The 17,777-nt window shown below is 46.5% G+C and overlaps 1 protein-coding gene and 1 long non-coding RNA gene across 2 annotated transcripts in view; one reads left to right on the forward strand and one right to left on the reverse strand.

The window, feature by feature from the left end:
* Positions 1–2,702: 2,702 nt before the first annotated feature.
* LOC134928471 (uncharacterized) lies at positions 2,703–12,753 on the reverse strand. The gene is made up of 3 exons (XR_010177936.1): positions 12,485–12,753; positions 8,352–8,896; positions 2,703–2,908 (listed from the first exon to the last, which is right to left on the reverse strand). It is a non-coding gene; the product is annotated as an uncharacterized LOC134928471 (long non-coding RNA).
* Positions 12,754–12,809: 56 nt separating this feature from the next.
* GRHL2 (grainyhead like transcription factor 2) overlaps positions 12,810–17,777 on the forward strand; it is a 144,280-nt gene continuing 139,312 nt past the window's right edge. The window contains exon 1 of the mRNA XM_063924214.1: positions 12,810–13,003. Within this exon, the coding sequence (XP_063780284.1) occupies positions 12,984–13,003 (20 nt within the window). The 5' untranslated portion in view covers positions 12,810–12,983. The remainder of the gene's footprint in view (positions 13,004–17,777) is intronic.

Raw genomic sequence — 17,777 nt, forward strand, 5'->3', positions numbered from 1 at the left:
ATCTGCAAGCGCTGTCTGTAGTTTTCTTCGTTTCTAGTCACATGAGTAAAGACAGTTTCAAGAAAAAGAAAAATAGGGAGATAAAACCCACCGATCCTAACACATGCCGAGTGGAACAATGGGATGAAGTGAAGCCTCTTCAGCTATTCGGGACATTACAGAGCCAGGATGCTTCTCCTGACTCGCTTCTTTGATAATGGACACCTTGCAGTCTGTGTTTCTCCTATTTAAAACTCAGGCTGCCCCTTCAGGCCCCCCTACCTCCGGTGAGTTTGTTTTAACCCTTCCAAAGCCAGAGAAGTTATTGAGTGTCAGCTCATACTGGGCTTCCCAGCTCACTCACTCGTGTAATGACAGTGGGTCATCGATGATTGCAAACTATGCAATGGATGACCATCGATGGTTTCACCAGCCGATGGTCATCCCTGCTGTTTCACTGACTGGCTTGTGGGCCAATCAGAACCTGGGAATGAGGCTTTGTGAGTGTTGGTGGGCAGAGCTATGGTCAGTGCCTCAGTAAAAAAAAAAAACAGAACCATTGGGTGGATCTGTTCCATTGATGACGGGAAACCATCTGGTTCGCTCCCATCGATGGCAAAAAGTATTTAACTTAGGCCATAGATCATCGAGGATTTGGAATAATCGGTGGTCGATAGCCATCCCTACACACGACTGGGGAAAGGTGCCCTGTGCAACTTAATCTCAATCGGTTCAGCCATATCCCTCCCTCACTACTTACGTACCACCATTTACACGGAGAAGCCGGAGACGGGAGATTCACAGAAAAGAATTATCGGAATGCCGGGACTGGAGCTCTAATAATAGTCTGACCTGGCAGTCATTAAGTAGTGATCAGTGATCAAATATACTCCTCCGATGTCTACTGATATGTAAAGGTCCGAAGTGTGGCTCATGCTATACACATATATTAAGACTGTGGAGGATGAACAAAACAACCTAGAAAGATGTTGACACCCTCCTTTGACAGAGGGGAGACCCCTGTTTCAAATAGTATGCAGTTAAAATGCCACCGGAAGGGATCCCGGCAGCCAAAATACAGACACGGAATCCCTATCGTTGTTCCAGCGGAACGCGCTCGCGCCCTGCTGCGTGGGATGGAGGTTAGGTTTAGGCACTAGTAGGGGGTTATGGTGCAGGGATGGGAAGGGTATGGTTAGGTACCGGTGAGGGAGGGTTAGGATTAGGCAGTTAGAAGGGGAGGTTAGGGTAAGGCACCAAGCGGGGAGAGTTAGGTTTAGGCAGCGGGGAAGGGTTAGGGTTAGGCACCACCCGGGAGGCACCCACAAGGGAAGGTTAGGGTAGGGGGCAGGGGAGGTTTAGGGTACTTTTGGAGGGCCTGTCGGGATTCTGATGGACGGGATGCCGCTGTTAGTATTCTGACAGCCAGCATCCCGTCATCGAGAAATCATACTGAAGCCTTTCAAAGGATGTTCCCTATTTGATGACAATGTCTCATGATCAGTGTGATTATCAGACATTAGCGCCTACGCTGCCAAAAAATCTTGAAGCTCAGGGATGGAGAAGGAACTGGCATCGCCAGGCCTACCCACAAATTGTGCACTGTGTTTAGGGCCGACATCATGGGGGTACTGGGGCACAGCTGTCCCGGGCCCGGCCTGACAGAAAGGGGAGGGCCTGGGCTGCTCATGTCACCATCCACCCGCCGCCGCTGTCAGTCCCCGTCTGCCCGCAGCACTCTATTGAAAACATTCCTCCCAAAATGGCCACCGCCTCAGAGGAGACAGTTATTAAAGATAGTACAGGAGGACTCTAGTATCTTTAATAACTGTCTCCTCTGAGGCGGTGGCCATTTTGGGAGGGACATTTTCAATAGTTTCTAGCAGGCAGGAGACAGCACAACGGCAGCGGCAGCTGTTGGAAGGGGGGGGGGCGAGTCCCCCGACAAACAGCAGAACCCCTGACAATAAGCAGGCACTGGCATAATAACTGTGGGGGCATAATGTGGTGACAAGAGCATTACTATGGGGGCATAATATGGTGACAGGGGCATAACTGTGTGGCATAATATGGTGTCAGGGGCATTACTGTGGGGACTTTAATATGGTGCAAGGGGCATAATATGGTGTTGCTCCGTATGTGCATAGGATTTTTTTTTTTTACTATTTTGTCAGTCCCGGGCCCCACAATTTCTGATGGCAGCTTTTACTTTATTCGGCCCTGCATTTAATTATTTAGGCAAAGTTAGGTATTAAATGAGTAAATATGAACAGGCTAGAGCAGTGGTTTCCAAACTTTTTTGAATCACGGCGCCCTAGAATATCAGATTTTTTCACTGCACCCCTAGGCCGAAAATTGCTTATTGAGAAATTTAGAGAGAAATATTACATTAAGTAGGTCGCGTTTATATGTCATCCTTAGGGTCAGTTGTGTGGTGAGGGACAAGATTTGCTTCTGTTTGGCCACATAGTTTATGACTGGCAGCCACCAGCACTGGTTTTGCCTATCATATTGACCATGAATAATTTGAATTGGTCCTAGACCACCAACCCAGGGCACCCCTGCAAGTGTCCCGAGGCACCCCAGGGAGCCACGGCACACAGTTTGGGAACCTCTGGGCTAGAGTGACTGTAACATCTCCAGCATGTATCACAGAAGAAACCAAGGAAAATCAGACACAGTATGAAACATACTTATTAATAGTTTCATTTCTATATGTACTGTTTTCCTGCACAAGCAGAACACTGCATCTCACACAAAGGAGCGGTCTTGAAGTCAGATAACATATACAGTATGTGGCAATAGCAGCTATCTACATCTTCTGATTTACATTTGCAGCAGATAATTGCAGCCAGTCAGATGCTTGTTTGAAGAGTGACCCAACATGCTCCGTGGTGAACAAATCTGTTTTGATTTTTTTTTTTACTTCCTATAAGTAAAAAAAAACACTTGTACTGCCAGGCAAAGGAGAAGACAGAAAATCCAGTATTTAAAAAGAAAAAAAGAAAAGAAAAAAACAACATAAAAATTCTTAGCTACAAATAACATCAAAGGAAGCACTAACAACATATGTAGAGGAGAAATCAGCCTGGCAAAGACAGAGAAAAAGTAACTGCTATAAAAAAAAAAAATAGCAAAAAGCAAATCCGACCCGAAACATTTATAAATAGCAAACAATACAAGCTGATAGCATTGGGCTACTGAAACATGAAATAGGGCAAATTATTAGAGAAAATAAAGAATAAGCATATTGATCATTAAACATGTTATTTTTATGTTTGTGATGGGATGCGATTGTGATACATGGGATGTGGTCAGGATCATGGCGGTTGGGATGCAAGCGGTACGTATCCCGACGCCAGAATGCTGGCAGGAGGCCGAGGCCTATTCCCACTTGTGGGTGTCCATGACACCTATAGAGTGGGAATAGAACCTGTGGCAAGTGCAGCCAGGGCCAGATTAAGCCTTGGGGGTGCCCGGGGCACTTAAGACCTGGTGGAAGGGAGGTGTATATTGTATAATAGATTATGTATACCGCCCAACATGTCTCATTCCAGGAGGGACAAAATGCATGACAAGCCATACCTTCCAACATGACCTATACCAGGAGGGATAAAATGCTCCTGCTATAGGTCATGGACAGTAGCGGATCTTGCCACGGGCAAGTAGGACTTTTGCCCGGGGCGCCGCCTTCCGGAGGGCGCCGCACCATGGCAAGATCCGCCACTGCTGTGCCCTCCGCTGCCTGCTGTGTCCCCCGGCTCTGAGGCTGTGGTCCCGGCTGTGGTCCCCTGTGAAGGGAACTAGACGCGTAGCATCTAGTTTCCCTTCGTGGAGAGGACCTTTGCTGAGCAGTGCGCGATGACGTCATCGCGCACCGCTCAGCATTTAAGCGGCGCTTCTACTGTACAGGGGGCGTAACTTGCCACGTCCCTGTATTAAGCCATGCCCCTATTCCCTGCCCGGGGTACCGAGGGCCCTCGAAGCGGCCCTGGTCATGGACTTCCCTCTTATTATATGATTGGCATCACCTGAGTTGAACTATTTAATTTATAAGAAAGGTGTTTCACCACAGGTGACGCCAATCATATAATAAGAGGGAAGTCCAGGTAGAGAGCATTTTATCCCTCCTGGTATGGGTCATGTTGGCAGGTATGGATTGTGTGTATTATATTTAAACCAATGGTGTATATTAGATTTTAATGAATAGTTTAGTAATGCCTGAGAGACAACTACAGTATTTTATAAAGTTTTCTTGTAGTGGAACAAAGACAACTTAAACAACCTTAAAATACACATAGAAAAATAAAATCTAGCATCTATGGTGTCCCATGTAGAATAGCAGTAGCCTCTATACTACTTAAACACTGGGAAAGGAATCAGGAGGACTCTCTGTGTGTCTCTCTCTAAACCCAAATGCTCTCATTATATAACAGGTCACAAAGGACCCAGACAGGGAGGAGGTGAAGCTGGGATCCCTTGGTCACTTACAGCTTTCCCCCCCCCCCCCCCCTCCTCTGGTAGGAAAGCTCCATCGGTAGCCAAATATTCCTGTGTCTCTGTGTGCACTGCATACTGTCCTGCTCACATTATTGCTACCTGGTTCTGCTACTGCACAAGGAGGAGAGCAGGTGATGTCACTGTGCTCCGTCCTGGGTCCCCCAACAGATGGAGGCCAAGGATACAGTATGCTCTGCTATGGCTATGAGTGCAGCGAGCCAACAAGCCCACAAAGGGCTTTGTTGCGCTCACCCCCCTGCTGGCATTCTGGCAGCTGGGATACCAGCGTCAGTATGCTGATCGTCAGGATCCCGATCCCGGTATCCCATACCCAACGCCAATACATGCATACATACATAATACATGGCATACACATACAGCGGTTGCAGTAGTGTATCTATAGTACATCCCAACAAAAAAATATTTTTGTTTAGTTTATTTATTTATTTTGCATTGGGAGGTCCCTGAGATAATAGATACCCTCATTAAATAGGGAACTTTGCCATAACGTGTGCATGTGGGAATCTACTGGAACATTCTAGAAGGTGAGACACATGGATATTCTAGGTTTTCACTCCGTGATCATTCAAGAACAGCGGCGTAACTAGTGCGGGACAAGAAGGGTGCGTGCCCTGGGTGCTGTGGCAGTACAATGGAGGGGAGGGGGGAACAGACACGGAGAGACATTGAACGGGGGGAGAGACACTGCACTGAGACAGAAAATGAAGGGGGGTGGGGACACAGAGACAAAATGAATGCAGGGGGAAGAGACACAGGGAGACATACAGTAGAATGAAGGAGGGAAGAGAAATAGAATAAAGGGGGGGAGACACAGAGACATAGAATGAAGGGGGGGGAGAGAGATAGAATTAAGGGGGGGGGGACACAGAGACATAGAATGAATGGCTGGAGAAGATGGTGTGGCTCAGAGACGATGCGGCGGAGACGATGGTGTGGCTGAGAGATGACGGGAGGGGGAGAGGATGGTGTGACTGAGAGACAACGCAGAGGGGGAGATGATGCTGTGGCTAAGAGATGACACAGGGGAAGGTGATGGTGTTCTGAGAGACAACGTGGGGGAGAGATGATGGTGTGGCTGGGAGATGCAGGGGGAGATGGTGTTGCTGACAGTTGCAGGGAGTGTGGCTGAGAGACGCAGGGGGGGAGATAATGGTGTGGCTAAGAGGCGCAGGAGGGGAATGGTATGGTTGAGAGGCAACGCAGAGAGAAGAGGATGGTGTGGTTAATAGATTCAAAAGGGAGATGGTGTGGCTGAGAGACGCAGGGGGCAGGGAGTGACACAGGGGGCACGAGTCTGGTTTAACCACTGTTGTATGATGATGACCTTGTTAATATCCCTACACAAACAGGCATCTTCCAGACGATGCGATATCCTACATGAATAGTGGATACCGACTGAAGACGACATCTTCCTAGGGAGGATACATTTCTTCCAAGGTTCCACATTGTGAGAATCCATCATATAGGTGAGGTGCATATGGAATGCAAAGGATTGTTCTCAAAGTGATGAGAAACGGGTTGCATGTCATGTTGACAGGCCCCATTTTCAGCAGCCATGCCCCTTCTGGCATGTGGTCATGCCCACTTTTTGGGCAAGGGTAGGGGGAAAGGTTGCCATTCTTCATCTTGCACTGCGCGCCGAAGACCCTAGTTACGCCTCTGTTCTAGAATATTCCCCACCCTTATATAACTAATCGCCCATTGTCAGTTGAGCGGTTCACATTGTCTATTGTGTTTTTCTTGTTTCACGTCCATGTATCTCATAAATTGGGGCCAATGTCATCTTCAGAATCAACACAGCAAAGTTACCCCAAAATCGCTCTAATAAGAGTGACAATAAAATTAATGTTGATCTGTGGGTGCAGGGTGTGCACTGCATACGGGACCCTGGTTCCATGGGGCCCACACTACATTCTCTGCACATGTTCTTCAATACTTACCTCTATGGAGTCGTGTGTCGGCATCACAGGTAAAGTGATGTGGCTGGCTGCGACACAGTCACAAAGCGGATGCAACATGCCTGCATTTTTGTAGCCACCCCCGTTACCTTCTACAAACAGCCACTGTCTTTCAATCACTATGCGTCCTAATCCACACTATGACCATCGACTAAGACCATCACGGCACATGCACTGTGTGATTTCCTGAGCATGCATACACACCGTGCTCTGTTTAACAGCCTAGTGCGTCTGGAATCCTTATTGAGACACTAGTTGTTAACACAGAGCTGGATATTAAAGTCACTACAGAGCTACTGGGTATGGTTCAAAAGATCTTCAGGACTACAGTCAATGGGTCGACCCCAAATAGTCGACATGGCAAAGGTCGACAGGAAAAAGGTAGACAGTCCAAAATATCAACAGGGTCAAAATATCAACATGGAAATGGTCGACACAAAAAAGGTCAACACATATTGTTGGGTTTTTTTATGCTTTTTTCTCCCTTTCCCCACAAAACCCCCCCACTAGTGTACCACTTTGGTCACTACACTTCAGGCAAGGTACCTTGCTCCACCATCGCTGCACTCCACAGAGGTTACTATTCCCAATCGTAGTCAACGTGAATGGTAAACGATGAAAAAGGTGAAAAAAGAGAAGAAAAACCTTGTGTCAACAATGTGTGTATCGACCATTGTCATGTTGACCTTTTGAACCTGTCAACCTTTTGTACTGTCTGCCGTCTTCATGCCGGCCTTTCGTACCTGTTGACCTAATCAGAGGTTAAAGTGAGCCAGAACGGGCGGAACTGCGTTCCATTAGTTCCATTTGGAGGCGGAACCAGTTTTGCCTCCTCCGGCACACCTAACTCAGGATGTCAGCAGGGATATGCCGGGCGCCAACTGAGATTTTTTACCAGTGAGTGCTCGGCTCCTTCCCCACAGCGGCAGCCGGAGGCAGGAGCTCACTCCTGACCTCCGGCTTCCGGCTCTGGTAGTGTGCTGTGCGCTATGGGAGACACGTCATGAAATCTCACCCATAGTTCCGAGGAGCGAACGGCAAGGAAGGACGGCAGTGGTCACATGAAGGAGCGGGGCTTAAGGCGAGTATTTTTTGTTTGTTTATTTTTTGTGCGTGTAAGCGGCGCTACTAGAGGGGATATAACTACTGGGAGCATATCTACTGAAGGCATAACTGCAGGGAGCATATCTACTGGAGGCATATCTACTGGGGGCATTTCTACTGGAGGCACAATTAGAGGGGGCATAACTACTGGGGGCATATATACTGGGGTCATAACTACAGGGGGCATATCTACTAGGGGCATTACCACTGGGGGAACTACTGAGGGCATTTCATAGGGGGCACTTCATAAGGGGCATCACATCTGGGGACATAAGGAACACTACTACTGGGGCACAGCATAAGGGGAACCACACTATGGGTTCTACTACATAAGGGGCACTAGCACTACAGCGGGCATTGCATAAGGGGCACTACTGCTGTGGGCATTATGTGTATTTGGGGCTTTACTACTGTGGACTTTGTGTATAAGGGGCACTATTGGCCTTCAACACAATCATCCCCAGTATCCTGCAAGCCAAACTCCTCTCCTTAGGGGTCCCAGAATCAACATGCTTCTTGACCATCGACTTCCTGACATCAAGGAAAACGGTGGTGAAAGCTGGGTCATTCACATCTAGTGGGCGCACAATCAGCACGGGGGCCCCTCAAGGATGTGTCCTCTGCCCCTGCTCTTCTCTCTATATACCAACGACTGCACCTCGGCTGAGCAATCAGTAAAAATTATAAAAATTTCCAGACGACACCACCGTCATCAACGAATCTGCATACAGAAGTGAAGTGGAACGGCTAATGCAGTGGTGTGGCAGGTACAACCTTGACCTAAATCACCTCAAACCAGTTGAGATGGTGGTGGACTTCAGAAGGAAACCCAGTGCCATGCAACCACTCGTAATAGCCGACAGCGTGGTTTCGTGAGTCGACTCCATCAAATTCCTAGGGTCAAAAATCTCCTGACACCTCAAATGAGGACCCAACATAAGCACTGTCATAAAGAAGGCCCAGCAGCAGATGTTCTTTCTGAGGCAACTCAGGAAATTCAACATCCCGCAGAAGCTGCTGCTCATCTTCTACACAGCAATCGTAGAATCGGTCCTATGTACCTCAATCACAGTCTGGTATGGAGCTGCCAATGAGAGTAACAAAGGCTGCAAAGGGTGGGGAGGACAGCTGAAAAGACTGTTGGGGCTGACCTCCCTCCCGTCCAGAAATTATACCAGTCAAGGGTCAGGAAGCGAGCGGAGAAAATCGTGGCAGATCTGAAGCGCCCAGGTCTCAAACTGTTTGAACTGCTTCCATCAGGCAGACGCTACAGGTCCATTCCCGCGAAGTCAACCAGATCCATTTAAAGCTTCTTCCCACTAGCTGTCCACCAGCTGAAAAATATATAAAAAGTCTAACATGTATAATATGTCTAATATGTTGAGTCTATCGTACAGTTGCAATGTGCAGTATGAACTCATACGTGTAATTTGTAATGTATGCTACGTTTTCCTCCTACTTATGCTATGTATTCCCCCTTAATGTTGCTGCTTGGCGATGCATTGTACCGCAAAACATTCCTAGTGTACGTGAGCACACCTGGCCAATAAAGCTGATTCTGATTCTGGGTATTACCACTAATGTGTGTCATAACAGGAATAAGAGACACTACTATGTGGTGTAATGTGAATAAGATTGTGCTACCGTACGGCGTAATTTTAACTGGGGATACTATTGAGTGACTCGCACAGGTGCTAAGAGGTACTGTACATATAAAATATATGATAGATAGATAGATAGATAGATAGATAGATAGATAGATAGATTTGCTTGTGTTTGTCCACAAATTTCATGATTGGCAGCCACCAGCACTGGTTTTGCTGATTACACTGACCATAAATAATTTGAATTGGTCCTAGTAGGTTTATTGTATTCTGACCTAATATGTTGGCTCTACATAAATAAATGTTAATAATAATAATACACACTGCAATTTAATTTAGTTGCTTTAATTTAAACCAATACATATTTTCTCAGTGTGATGAGACACGTAGCCAGTACTTACATTAGGGACAATGCTGGACAACATTTAGAATGACACACCTAGGACTATTAATTGGGATTTCCCTCCAGTCTTCACTTATTAGAACACTGTTGTAGCCTCCCACTCATTGGAACCCAGCTGTAGCCTCCCACTCATTGGAACCCAGCTGTAGCCTCCCACTCATTGGAACACCGCTGTAGCTCCCACACACTGGAACACCGCTGTAGCCTCCCACTCATTGGAACACAGCTGTAGCTCCCGCTCATTGGAACCCCTCTGTAGCTCCCACTCATTGGAACACCGCTGTAGCCTCCCACTCATTGGAACACAGCTGTAGCTCCCGCTCATTGGAACACCTCTGTAGCTCCCACTCATTGGAACACCGCTGTAGACCCCACTCATTGGACACAGCTGTAGACCCCACTAATTAGAACATCACTGTGGCCCCCACTCATTGGAACACCGCTGTAGCCCCCACTCATTAGAACACCACTGCAACTCCCACTCATTAGAACACAGCTGTAGCCCCCACTCATTAGAACACCACTGTAGCCCCCCACTCATTGGAACACTGATGTAGCTCCCCACTCATTAGAACACCGCTGTAGCTCCCCACTCATTGGAACAACGATGTAGCCCCCCACTCATTGAAACACCGATGTAGCCCCCCACTCACTGGAACACCTCTGTAGCTCCTCACTCATTAGAACACCGCTGTAGCTCCCCACTCATTGGCACACCGATGTAGCCCCCCACTCATTGGAACACAGATGTAGCCCCCCACTCATTGGAACACCGATGTAGCTCCCTACTCATTTTAACACAGCTGTAGCTCCCACTCATTGGAACACTGCTGTAGCCCCCGCACTCATTGGATTACCTCTGTAGCTCCCACTCATTGGAACACCGTTGTAGACCCCACTCATTGGACACAGCTGTAGATCCCACTCATTGGAACACCGCTGTAGCCCCCACTCATTGGAACACCGCTGTAGCCCCCACTCATTAGAACACTGCTGTAGCCCCCGCTCATTGGAACACCTCTGTAGCTACCCACTCATTGGAATGCCGCTGTAGCTACCCACTCATTGGAACACAGCTGTAGCCCCCATTCATTAGAACACCACTGTAGCCCTCCACTCATTGGAACACCGCTTTAGCCCCCCACTCATTGGAACACAGCTGTAGCTCCCACTCATTGGAACACCGCTGTAGCCTCCCACTCATTGGAACACAGCTGTAGCTCCCACTCATTGGAACACAGCTGTAGCTCCCACTCATTGGAACACCGCTGTAGCCCCCGCTCATTGGAACACCGCTGTAGCCCCCGCTCATTGGAACACTGATGTAGCTCCCCACTCATTGGGACACTGATGTAGCTCCCCACTCATTGGGACACTGATGTAGCTCCCCACTCATTGGAACACAGCTGTAGCCCCCCACTCATCGGAACACAGCTGTAGCACCCACTCATCGGAACACAGCTGTAGCACCCACTCATCGGAACACCGATGTAGGCCCCTACTCATTGGAACACCGATGTAGCTCCCTACTCATTTTTAACACTGCTGTAGCTCCCCACTCATTGGAGCACTGCTGTTGCATAGAAAATATTCCTAGAATGCCAGCCATGAGCATTATTTACATGGCAGAAATAATTTGATAGTCCTCTGCTAGTGGCTGCTGTGCCAGCCGCTGTGTGGGATTTGGGCTGTGATCCCTGAGCTGCAGAATACCCGGTCTGAGTACACAACATTGTTCATTTTACCCCTTTATTTTCTGAGCCATTGACAGAACAACAAATTAAAGTGCTCCTGCTAAGGGTCTACTACGTTATGCTGGCTGTCAGGATCCCGGCGCCCAGCCATTTTTGTGTGATGTCACGCAGCTGCCGATGGAAGAGATGGTGGCTGTGCGCCAGCCTGCGAAGGCAGGGGTCGTCCACTGTTGCTGCAACAGTAATTAAATTGCGGTCACAGCCGCTGGGACGGTCAGCATGCTGGGCAGCCCCCAGCATGCAATAGAAGCAGTAGCAGATTCCGCTTTTTAGCAGACTCTGCTACTTGTATGGAATAGGGTCCAGAGGCAGGAAGGCCCTGCTCGCAAGCTTACAATCTACAGTTCTGGCATCAAAGCATGATGTCATCTATGCTGTGCTTCTGCAATCATTATTATGAAATCAGGGTTGTTTTAGCAGCACATTTCTACTTTGTGCAGACCGATCTCAGTACTATGACATGGTGCAACCTGACGTATGCATTTTCCTAACAGCAATGACGGATATCTTGCTCAGCCACTTTTACCTTGAAGATTTATCACATGACCTAAAGCTGCGGTTACGTAACATTCATATACAAATCATTTCTGCTAGGCTTCCTCCAAACACAGATCCCATTAACAAACACATGACATTAGACAGCTGCATACAGCATACTGACAGCCCTTACCAGTTCTACAGGTGCTAAAGAATACCTGAAAAGGTTTGTGTCCTAGGTAACAGCTTGATACTAACCTACTCACCGCCAAATTGTCAGCTCCTGGTACAACTTGCATCACTAAAGCACAATTGTATCACAATAAAATATATATATATATATATATATATATATATATATATATATATATATATATCTTATCTAATTTTGATTAAAATATTTAGCTTCATTAACACACACTTTTTATGTTGAAAAGATAGCAAAGATATGACTCCCCAATCAATGTGGAACTACAAATCCCAGCATATCCTGCAAAAAAGAAGCAGGGCATGCTGGGTAATGTAGTTTCACACCAGCTACTTATGCCATATGGAAGAAAAAAATAAGACTCCACTGAATCATACAACTTTGTTGACACATGGGAACAAGTCCACAACCTACTCACAAGGAGTAACTGGCAAGAAGTGAGTGACTAGCCTGGACGCACAGAGCCAATAACGAACCTGACTGCTGTTCACAGTGTGATAAAAGCCTGTGTGTCCAACATGCACTGTGACAACGCACCAGGTATACACAGAGACAAATGGCCACGTCCCTGAGGCAGTGTCTATCCTAAGCCTGCACAGTTGCACACTTGGTGATACAATGTATCTTCTTGTACAGGTGATGTTAACCCTTTGCCTGCCTGCGGTGGGGATCAGGGCAAGGCTGCTGTGTTGACCTGGAAGATTTCTCTGCAAGGAGGAGAATGGGGAGGAGAGAGCAGGGGGAGTGGCCTCTACCTGTCCCTTACCTTTCTGGCTGGGCAGGGTAACAGGAAAAAAAAAATCAAAAAGGGTGGAGGGGAAGGGGTGGAAGGAAAAAAAAAAAAAAGTAGAATTACCAGTAGCTCTAGTTCTGCCATCTCTTTCTCTTCCACACACCTTTACCTGCACAGACCTGAAAGTCCAGTTCCGCCAGGGAGCTAGGGAGAAGATAAAGGGAGAGTTCATTGGATCAAACATGTCACAAGAGACGGACAAGTAAGTGATCATACTGGTTTTTGGGATCTGGTGGCAGGAGCTTGGAAAGTTGTTTTTTTTTTTTTTTATTTCCCTCTTTTTCTCCCTTGATCTGACGAGAGCTGATCCTGGCGCTGCCCCGCTGCTCATCACAAAACTTTTCTGCAACTTTTTTTTTTTGTTTTGTAAACTTTTTTTGTAAAAAAAAAAAATATTTTTGTTTTGTTTTTTTTTTTCCATGGACTGTTCTTTTTTATTTTTTATGTTTTTCTTGGCCCGGAGGCCGCTGTGAGAGTTGAGTCTGCTGCTGGAAAAGGGCCCCGGGAAGGGAGAGAGATTGGCTTTTGTGTTTCACTAACAAAAGGCTTTTTCTTTCTGCTGCACAAATGGCCATACCCTGGGACCTGTCAGGGGGCCGGCAGGTGGGCTCCGGTGGGGAGATGAGATAAGGAGACCCTTTTGCAGCTGGTGTTACATATTTTAAAGGTTGTGTTCTGAAAACTTTTGCGAGCCCCCACATTGAGCACTGGCCCAGTGGATGTGTCATTACAGGTGACAGGATTTTTAGTTAACCCTTTAGGAGGTCTGTCCTGTTTATTTCCAGTCCCTGCTGCATCAGTAAATCCGATTGTTGCCAAAAATAAATATTGAATACTATTGATTGGTCATGGAATAATTACACTAGTTCTGAGTGTGATATGTGCAATAAATTGTGATGTTATAGTTGTACAGTGCACTATGCCATAATGATTTGTTTCAGTACTTCAGCAAATGCATTATGCCTGTAAATCTTCTGCCATATGTTATATTTTCTCAATAAAGGATCAAATATTATGGTTATAAGGAATATGTGGCTATCCAGCTGCCTGGCAGGATATTCTGGGACTTGTAGTTCATCAGCTGCTGAAAAGCTCTAGGTCAACCAAGTCTTGTCTAAAATGACACATGGCACCATATACAATATGCTGTATATTCATTTACACTGGTTTCCGCAACTATTGTGATTAGGATTAATATCTGACATAAGATCTATACCAGAGGCTGCTCTGCCATCCATCAAATTGCTGGCTCATAAAAATTTGGGGAGGTGATCCTGTGCCCCCAGGCAAGGGGACTAAAGTCTCCGAACAGGAGACAAGTCAGGACATTCAATCTCCTGAGATCTGTCTGTCATCAGCTCTTAGCATTGTGCCCTCCTTACTAATGAGTCATTAGCCATTGTTCCTGGCACAGGAATGCATGATGAACAACAGCATTGGATGGGCATTATCTTTGGATTCCACTGCTGTCAAAACATCTGTTTACCTGATTAATAGAACAAAACAGTTTTGTAAGTTTTGAAACTAAGGGGGTTATTTATCAAAGCTTGGAGAGATAAAGTACCAAACAATCGGCTCCTAACTGATATATTTCACACACAGTCTATAACGTTAGGAGCTGATTGAACAGAGATAAATCACTTTTCTCTCTCCAAGATTTGATAAATCTCCCCTAAGTTTTAGTAAAAAAAAAAAAAAAAGTAATGGGACCTTCATCACAGATACAGTTGTAATTTGTAACAAGGGTCCGCCCACTGCAGCTATAACATGCTGCAGGTATCAACAACTACCCTCCTGATATGTTGAATGTCTCCGCAGCAAGCTGAGGCAGGTTTACTTTCAAGTCAACACCTTTAGCATGACACAATGTGCAGATAAAGAGGCTAAGATTCCCTGTCTGGTGTGAGAGAGTGTTTGTGCCTCAATTATTCTACTGAATCATCAGAAACACAAAGATCCTAAGGGGCATGTTTACCACAATAGAATTATCTATCTATCTATCTATCTATCTATCTATCTATCTATCTATCATAAAAAGTTAACTCTATGTTTATGCTGTGCCTGCTGCTACAATATTCCGTCCTAGGTCAAATGTTGACAATATTTGGATCACCTTTCATTGGGGAACTACTAGTGTTAACAAGTCCTGTCTGAAGTTCCAAAAAAAGTGAAGGATCATTGGTTTGTGATCATAAACTGGTACACACTTAGCGATGTGTACCCAGCCTGACATCGCTGCCGACGGTACCTGGCATGTGGCAAGTGCATACACACTTGCCGATTCTTCGTCCGAAGGTGGGGGCAAGGGGTGTGGAGCCACGCAACATGCTGCGTTCTGCAGCATGTAATCGCTAGCGACATCCCCCATTGGCCCTGCAGCAGCACCGACACAGGGTGTCAACAGAGACCTGCGGGATCAGGCGGGCAACAAACTGTCTAATGCAGTGATTCTCAAACTCAGTCCTAAGGACCCACACGGTTCATGTTTTCCATGTCACCCAGCAGGTGCACTGTGTATTGCCAACTGTCACATTTTAAAAATCTACAGGTGACCTGCAAAAGGTGAACCGTGTGGGGCCCTGAGGACCGAGTTTGAGAACCTGTGGTCTAATTGTATACCCAGTTTAAGTCTTAAATTTGCAGTATATGGTTCTATATACAACCTAAGAGAACGCAAATAATGGGCCTGATTAAGATGCAGAGCAAAATCCTCTCTGGTGCCTTATTTGCTATTGTGTCACTAGATTTTTGCCAGGGGTTTGCACTGCTAGATTATGTTTGTGGAAACCAGAAGTTTGGATTAGAGTAGACAATGGCCCTCATTCCGAGTTGTTCGCTCGCAAGCTGCTTTTAGCAGCATTGCACACGCAAAGCCGCCGCCTACTGGGAGTGAATCTTAGCTTAGCAAAATTGCGAACGAAAGATTCTCTAAATTGCGATTAGAAATTTCTTAGCAGTCTCTGAGTGGCTCGACACTTACTCTGCCACTGCTATCAGTTCAGTCAGTTTCGTTCCTGGTTTGACGTCACAAACACACCCAGCGTTCGCCCAGACACTCCCCCGTTTCTCCAGCCACTCCCGCGTTTTTCCCAGAAACGGCAGCGTTTTTTCACACACTCCCATAAAACGGCCAGTTTCCGCCCAGAAACACCCACTTCCTGTCAATCACATTACGATCACCAGAATGAAGAAAAAACCTTGTAATGCCGTGAGTAAAATACCAAAATTCTTAGCAAATTTACTTGGCGCAGTCGCAGTGCGAACATTGCGCATGCGCAATTAGCGGAAAATCGCTGCGATGCGAAGAAAATTACCGAGCGAACAACTCGGAAGGACCACCAATGAGAGGAGTAAGGCAGGTCTGGAACATTGCTTGCAAAGAACTGGGTACTTGTCCTTGTCCATCTGTACTACAATTAGGTCTAATTTTGCAGAGTAAAGTCACTGACATTAAATAACTGGGCGGAGTGTGTGAATTTTTATGGGCATTCCATACAGCATGGAATAGGTTGCGTCTGCTTCCACTACGCAAAAGACTCTGGTTGGTAGAAATTGAGTAATCCCCAACTACTGATAATCTCCAAAAATATTGCATGCTGTAACTTTTTAAACCTCTTACCTCTTCCCAAACGTACCTCCTCTGTGACATCATTGCAGGAGGTGTGCATTTTATATTTAGCAGTTTTACAACAATTTTATTGCCCTACACATATTTTAAAATTATTACCTGGAATATAGTAGAGATATGTCATTAATTCCACTGGTATGATTTTTATTTTTGCGCATATACATATGAAACATATTTATGTTATATTCACTCCTTGGTAAGAAACAGTATCTCTATAGGTCTCTTAAGCAACCTGTACATGTCATGTACACAAATTTTATTCAGAGTTCATCTCAGAAATGGATTATGTAAGTATTATTTGCTCCATATGTAGGATTCTACTGTACAATTAATTTTGAGTGACTGAAGGCCAGTACTCACTGGCAGATGTGGGGAGAGATGTGTGCTGAGCGGTTTGCTCAGCACACATCTCTCCCCCCTGCTCAGCACAGCGCAATGTGTGCTGAGGGTGCGGGGGGAGACGGGGGGGCGCGCTAATTTCACCCACCAGTGATAGCGATGTGCGGGGCTGCGCATCGCTATTGCTGTGAGGGGTACACACTGAGTGATCGCTGCTTAAAATCTAAGCAATCTAGTCAGATTGCTTAGATTTTAAGCAGCGATCGCTCCGGGAGTACCCCCCTTAAAATATGATCCTTTCTAACCAAAGGAAGTTAGGATATCTGAAAATCTTAACTGAGCAAAAAAAAAAAAGCTTTGTTGCTGTTCTATGACATCAGGCAATTTGCAATGAATAAAGAGGTGGACCTCATACAGCAAAATACTTTAACTTCCTGTTTGTTTAGACTAGAGGTAGGCAACCTGTTGTAGTCCAGCTACTGTGGAACTACACATCCCAGCATGCCCTTATAGGCCCTACACACTGGGCGATTTGACTGCCAGATTTGAACGATCTCGTTCATTACTGAATGAGATACCGTGCATATCGTGCAGTGTGGAGGCTCCAGCGATGAACGATGCGCGGCCCCGCGCTCGTTCATCGCTGGTGTCTCGTCGGCTGTGCATGCAGGCCAATATGGACGAGATCGTCCATATTAGCATGCACTGCTATGGAGCCGGGTGACGGGGGGAGTGAAGAAGCTTCACTCCCCCCGTCACTGCCGCGCCACCCCCCCCCCCCCCCCCCGCCGCCGCCGGGTCGCCCGTCGGCCGTATCCGCCGTCGGGCAGCTCGGCCGCGGATCTTTATATGTATAGGGCCCATTACAGCAAAACACTGTCAGAGCATGCTGTGACGTATAGTTCCGCAGCAGCTAAAGTGTGACAGGTTGCCTACCCTTGGTTTAGACTGTGAAGCATGTAAACAATGTATCATGCTATTTTAAGCAACATCAGATTTTAGGATTAAA

The sequence above is a fragment of the Pseudophryne corroboree genome, chromosome 5 (assembly GCF_028390025.1).
Source record: "Pseudophryne corroboree isolate aPseCor3 chromosome 5, aPseCor3.hap2, whole genome shotgun sequence".
Lineage (NCBI taxonomy): Eukaryota > Metazoa > Chordata > Amphibia > Anura > Myobatrachidae > Pseudophryne > Pseudophryne corroboree.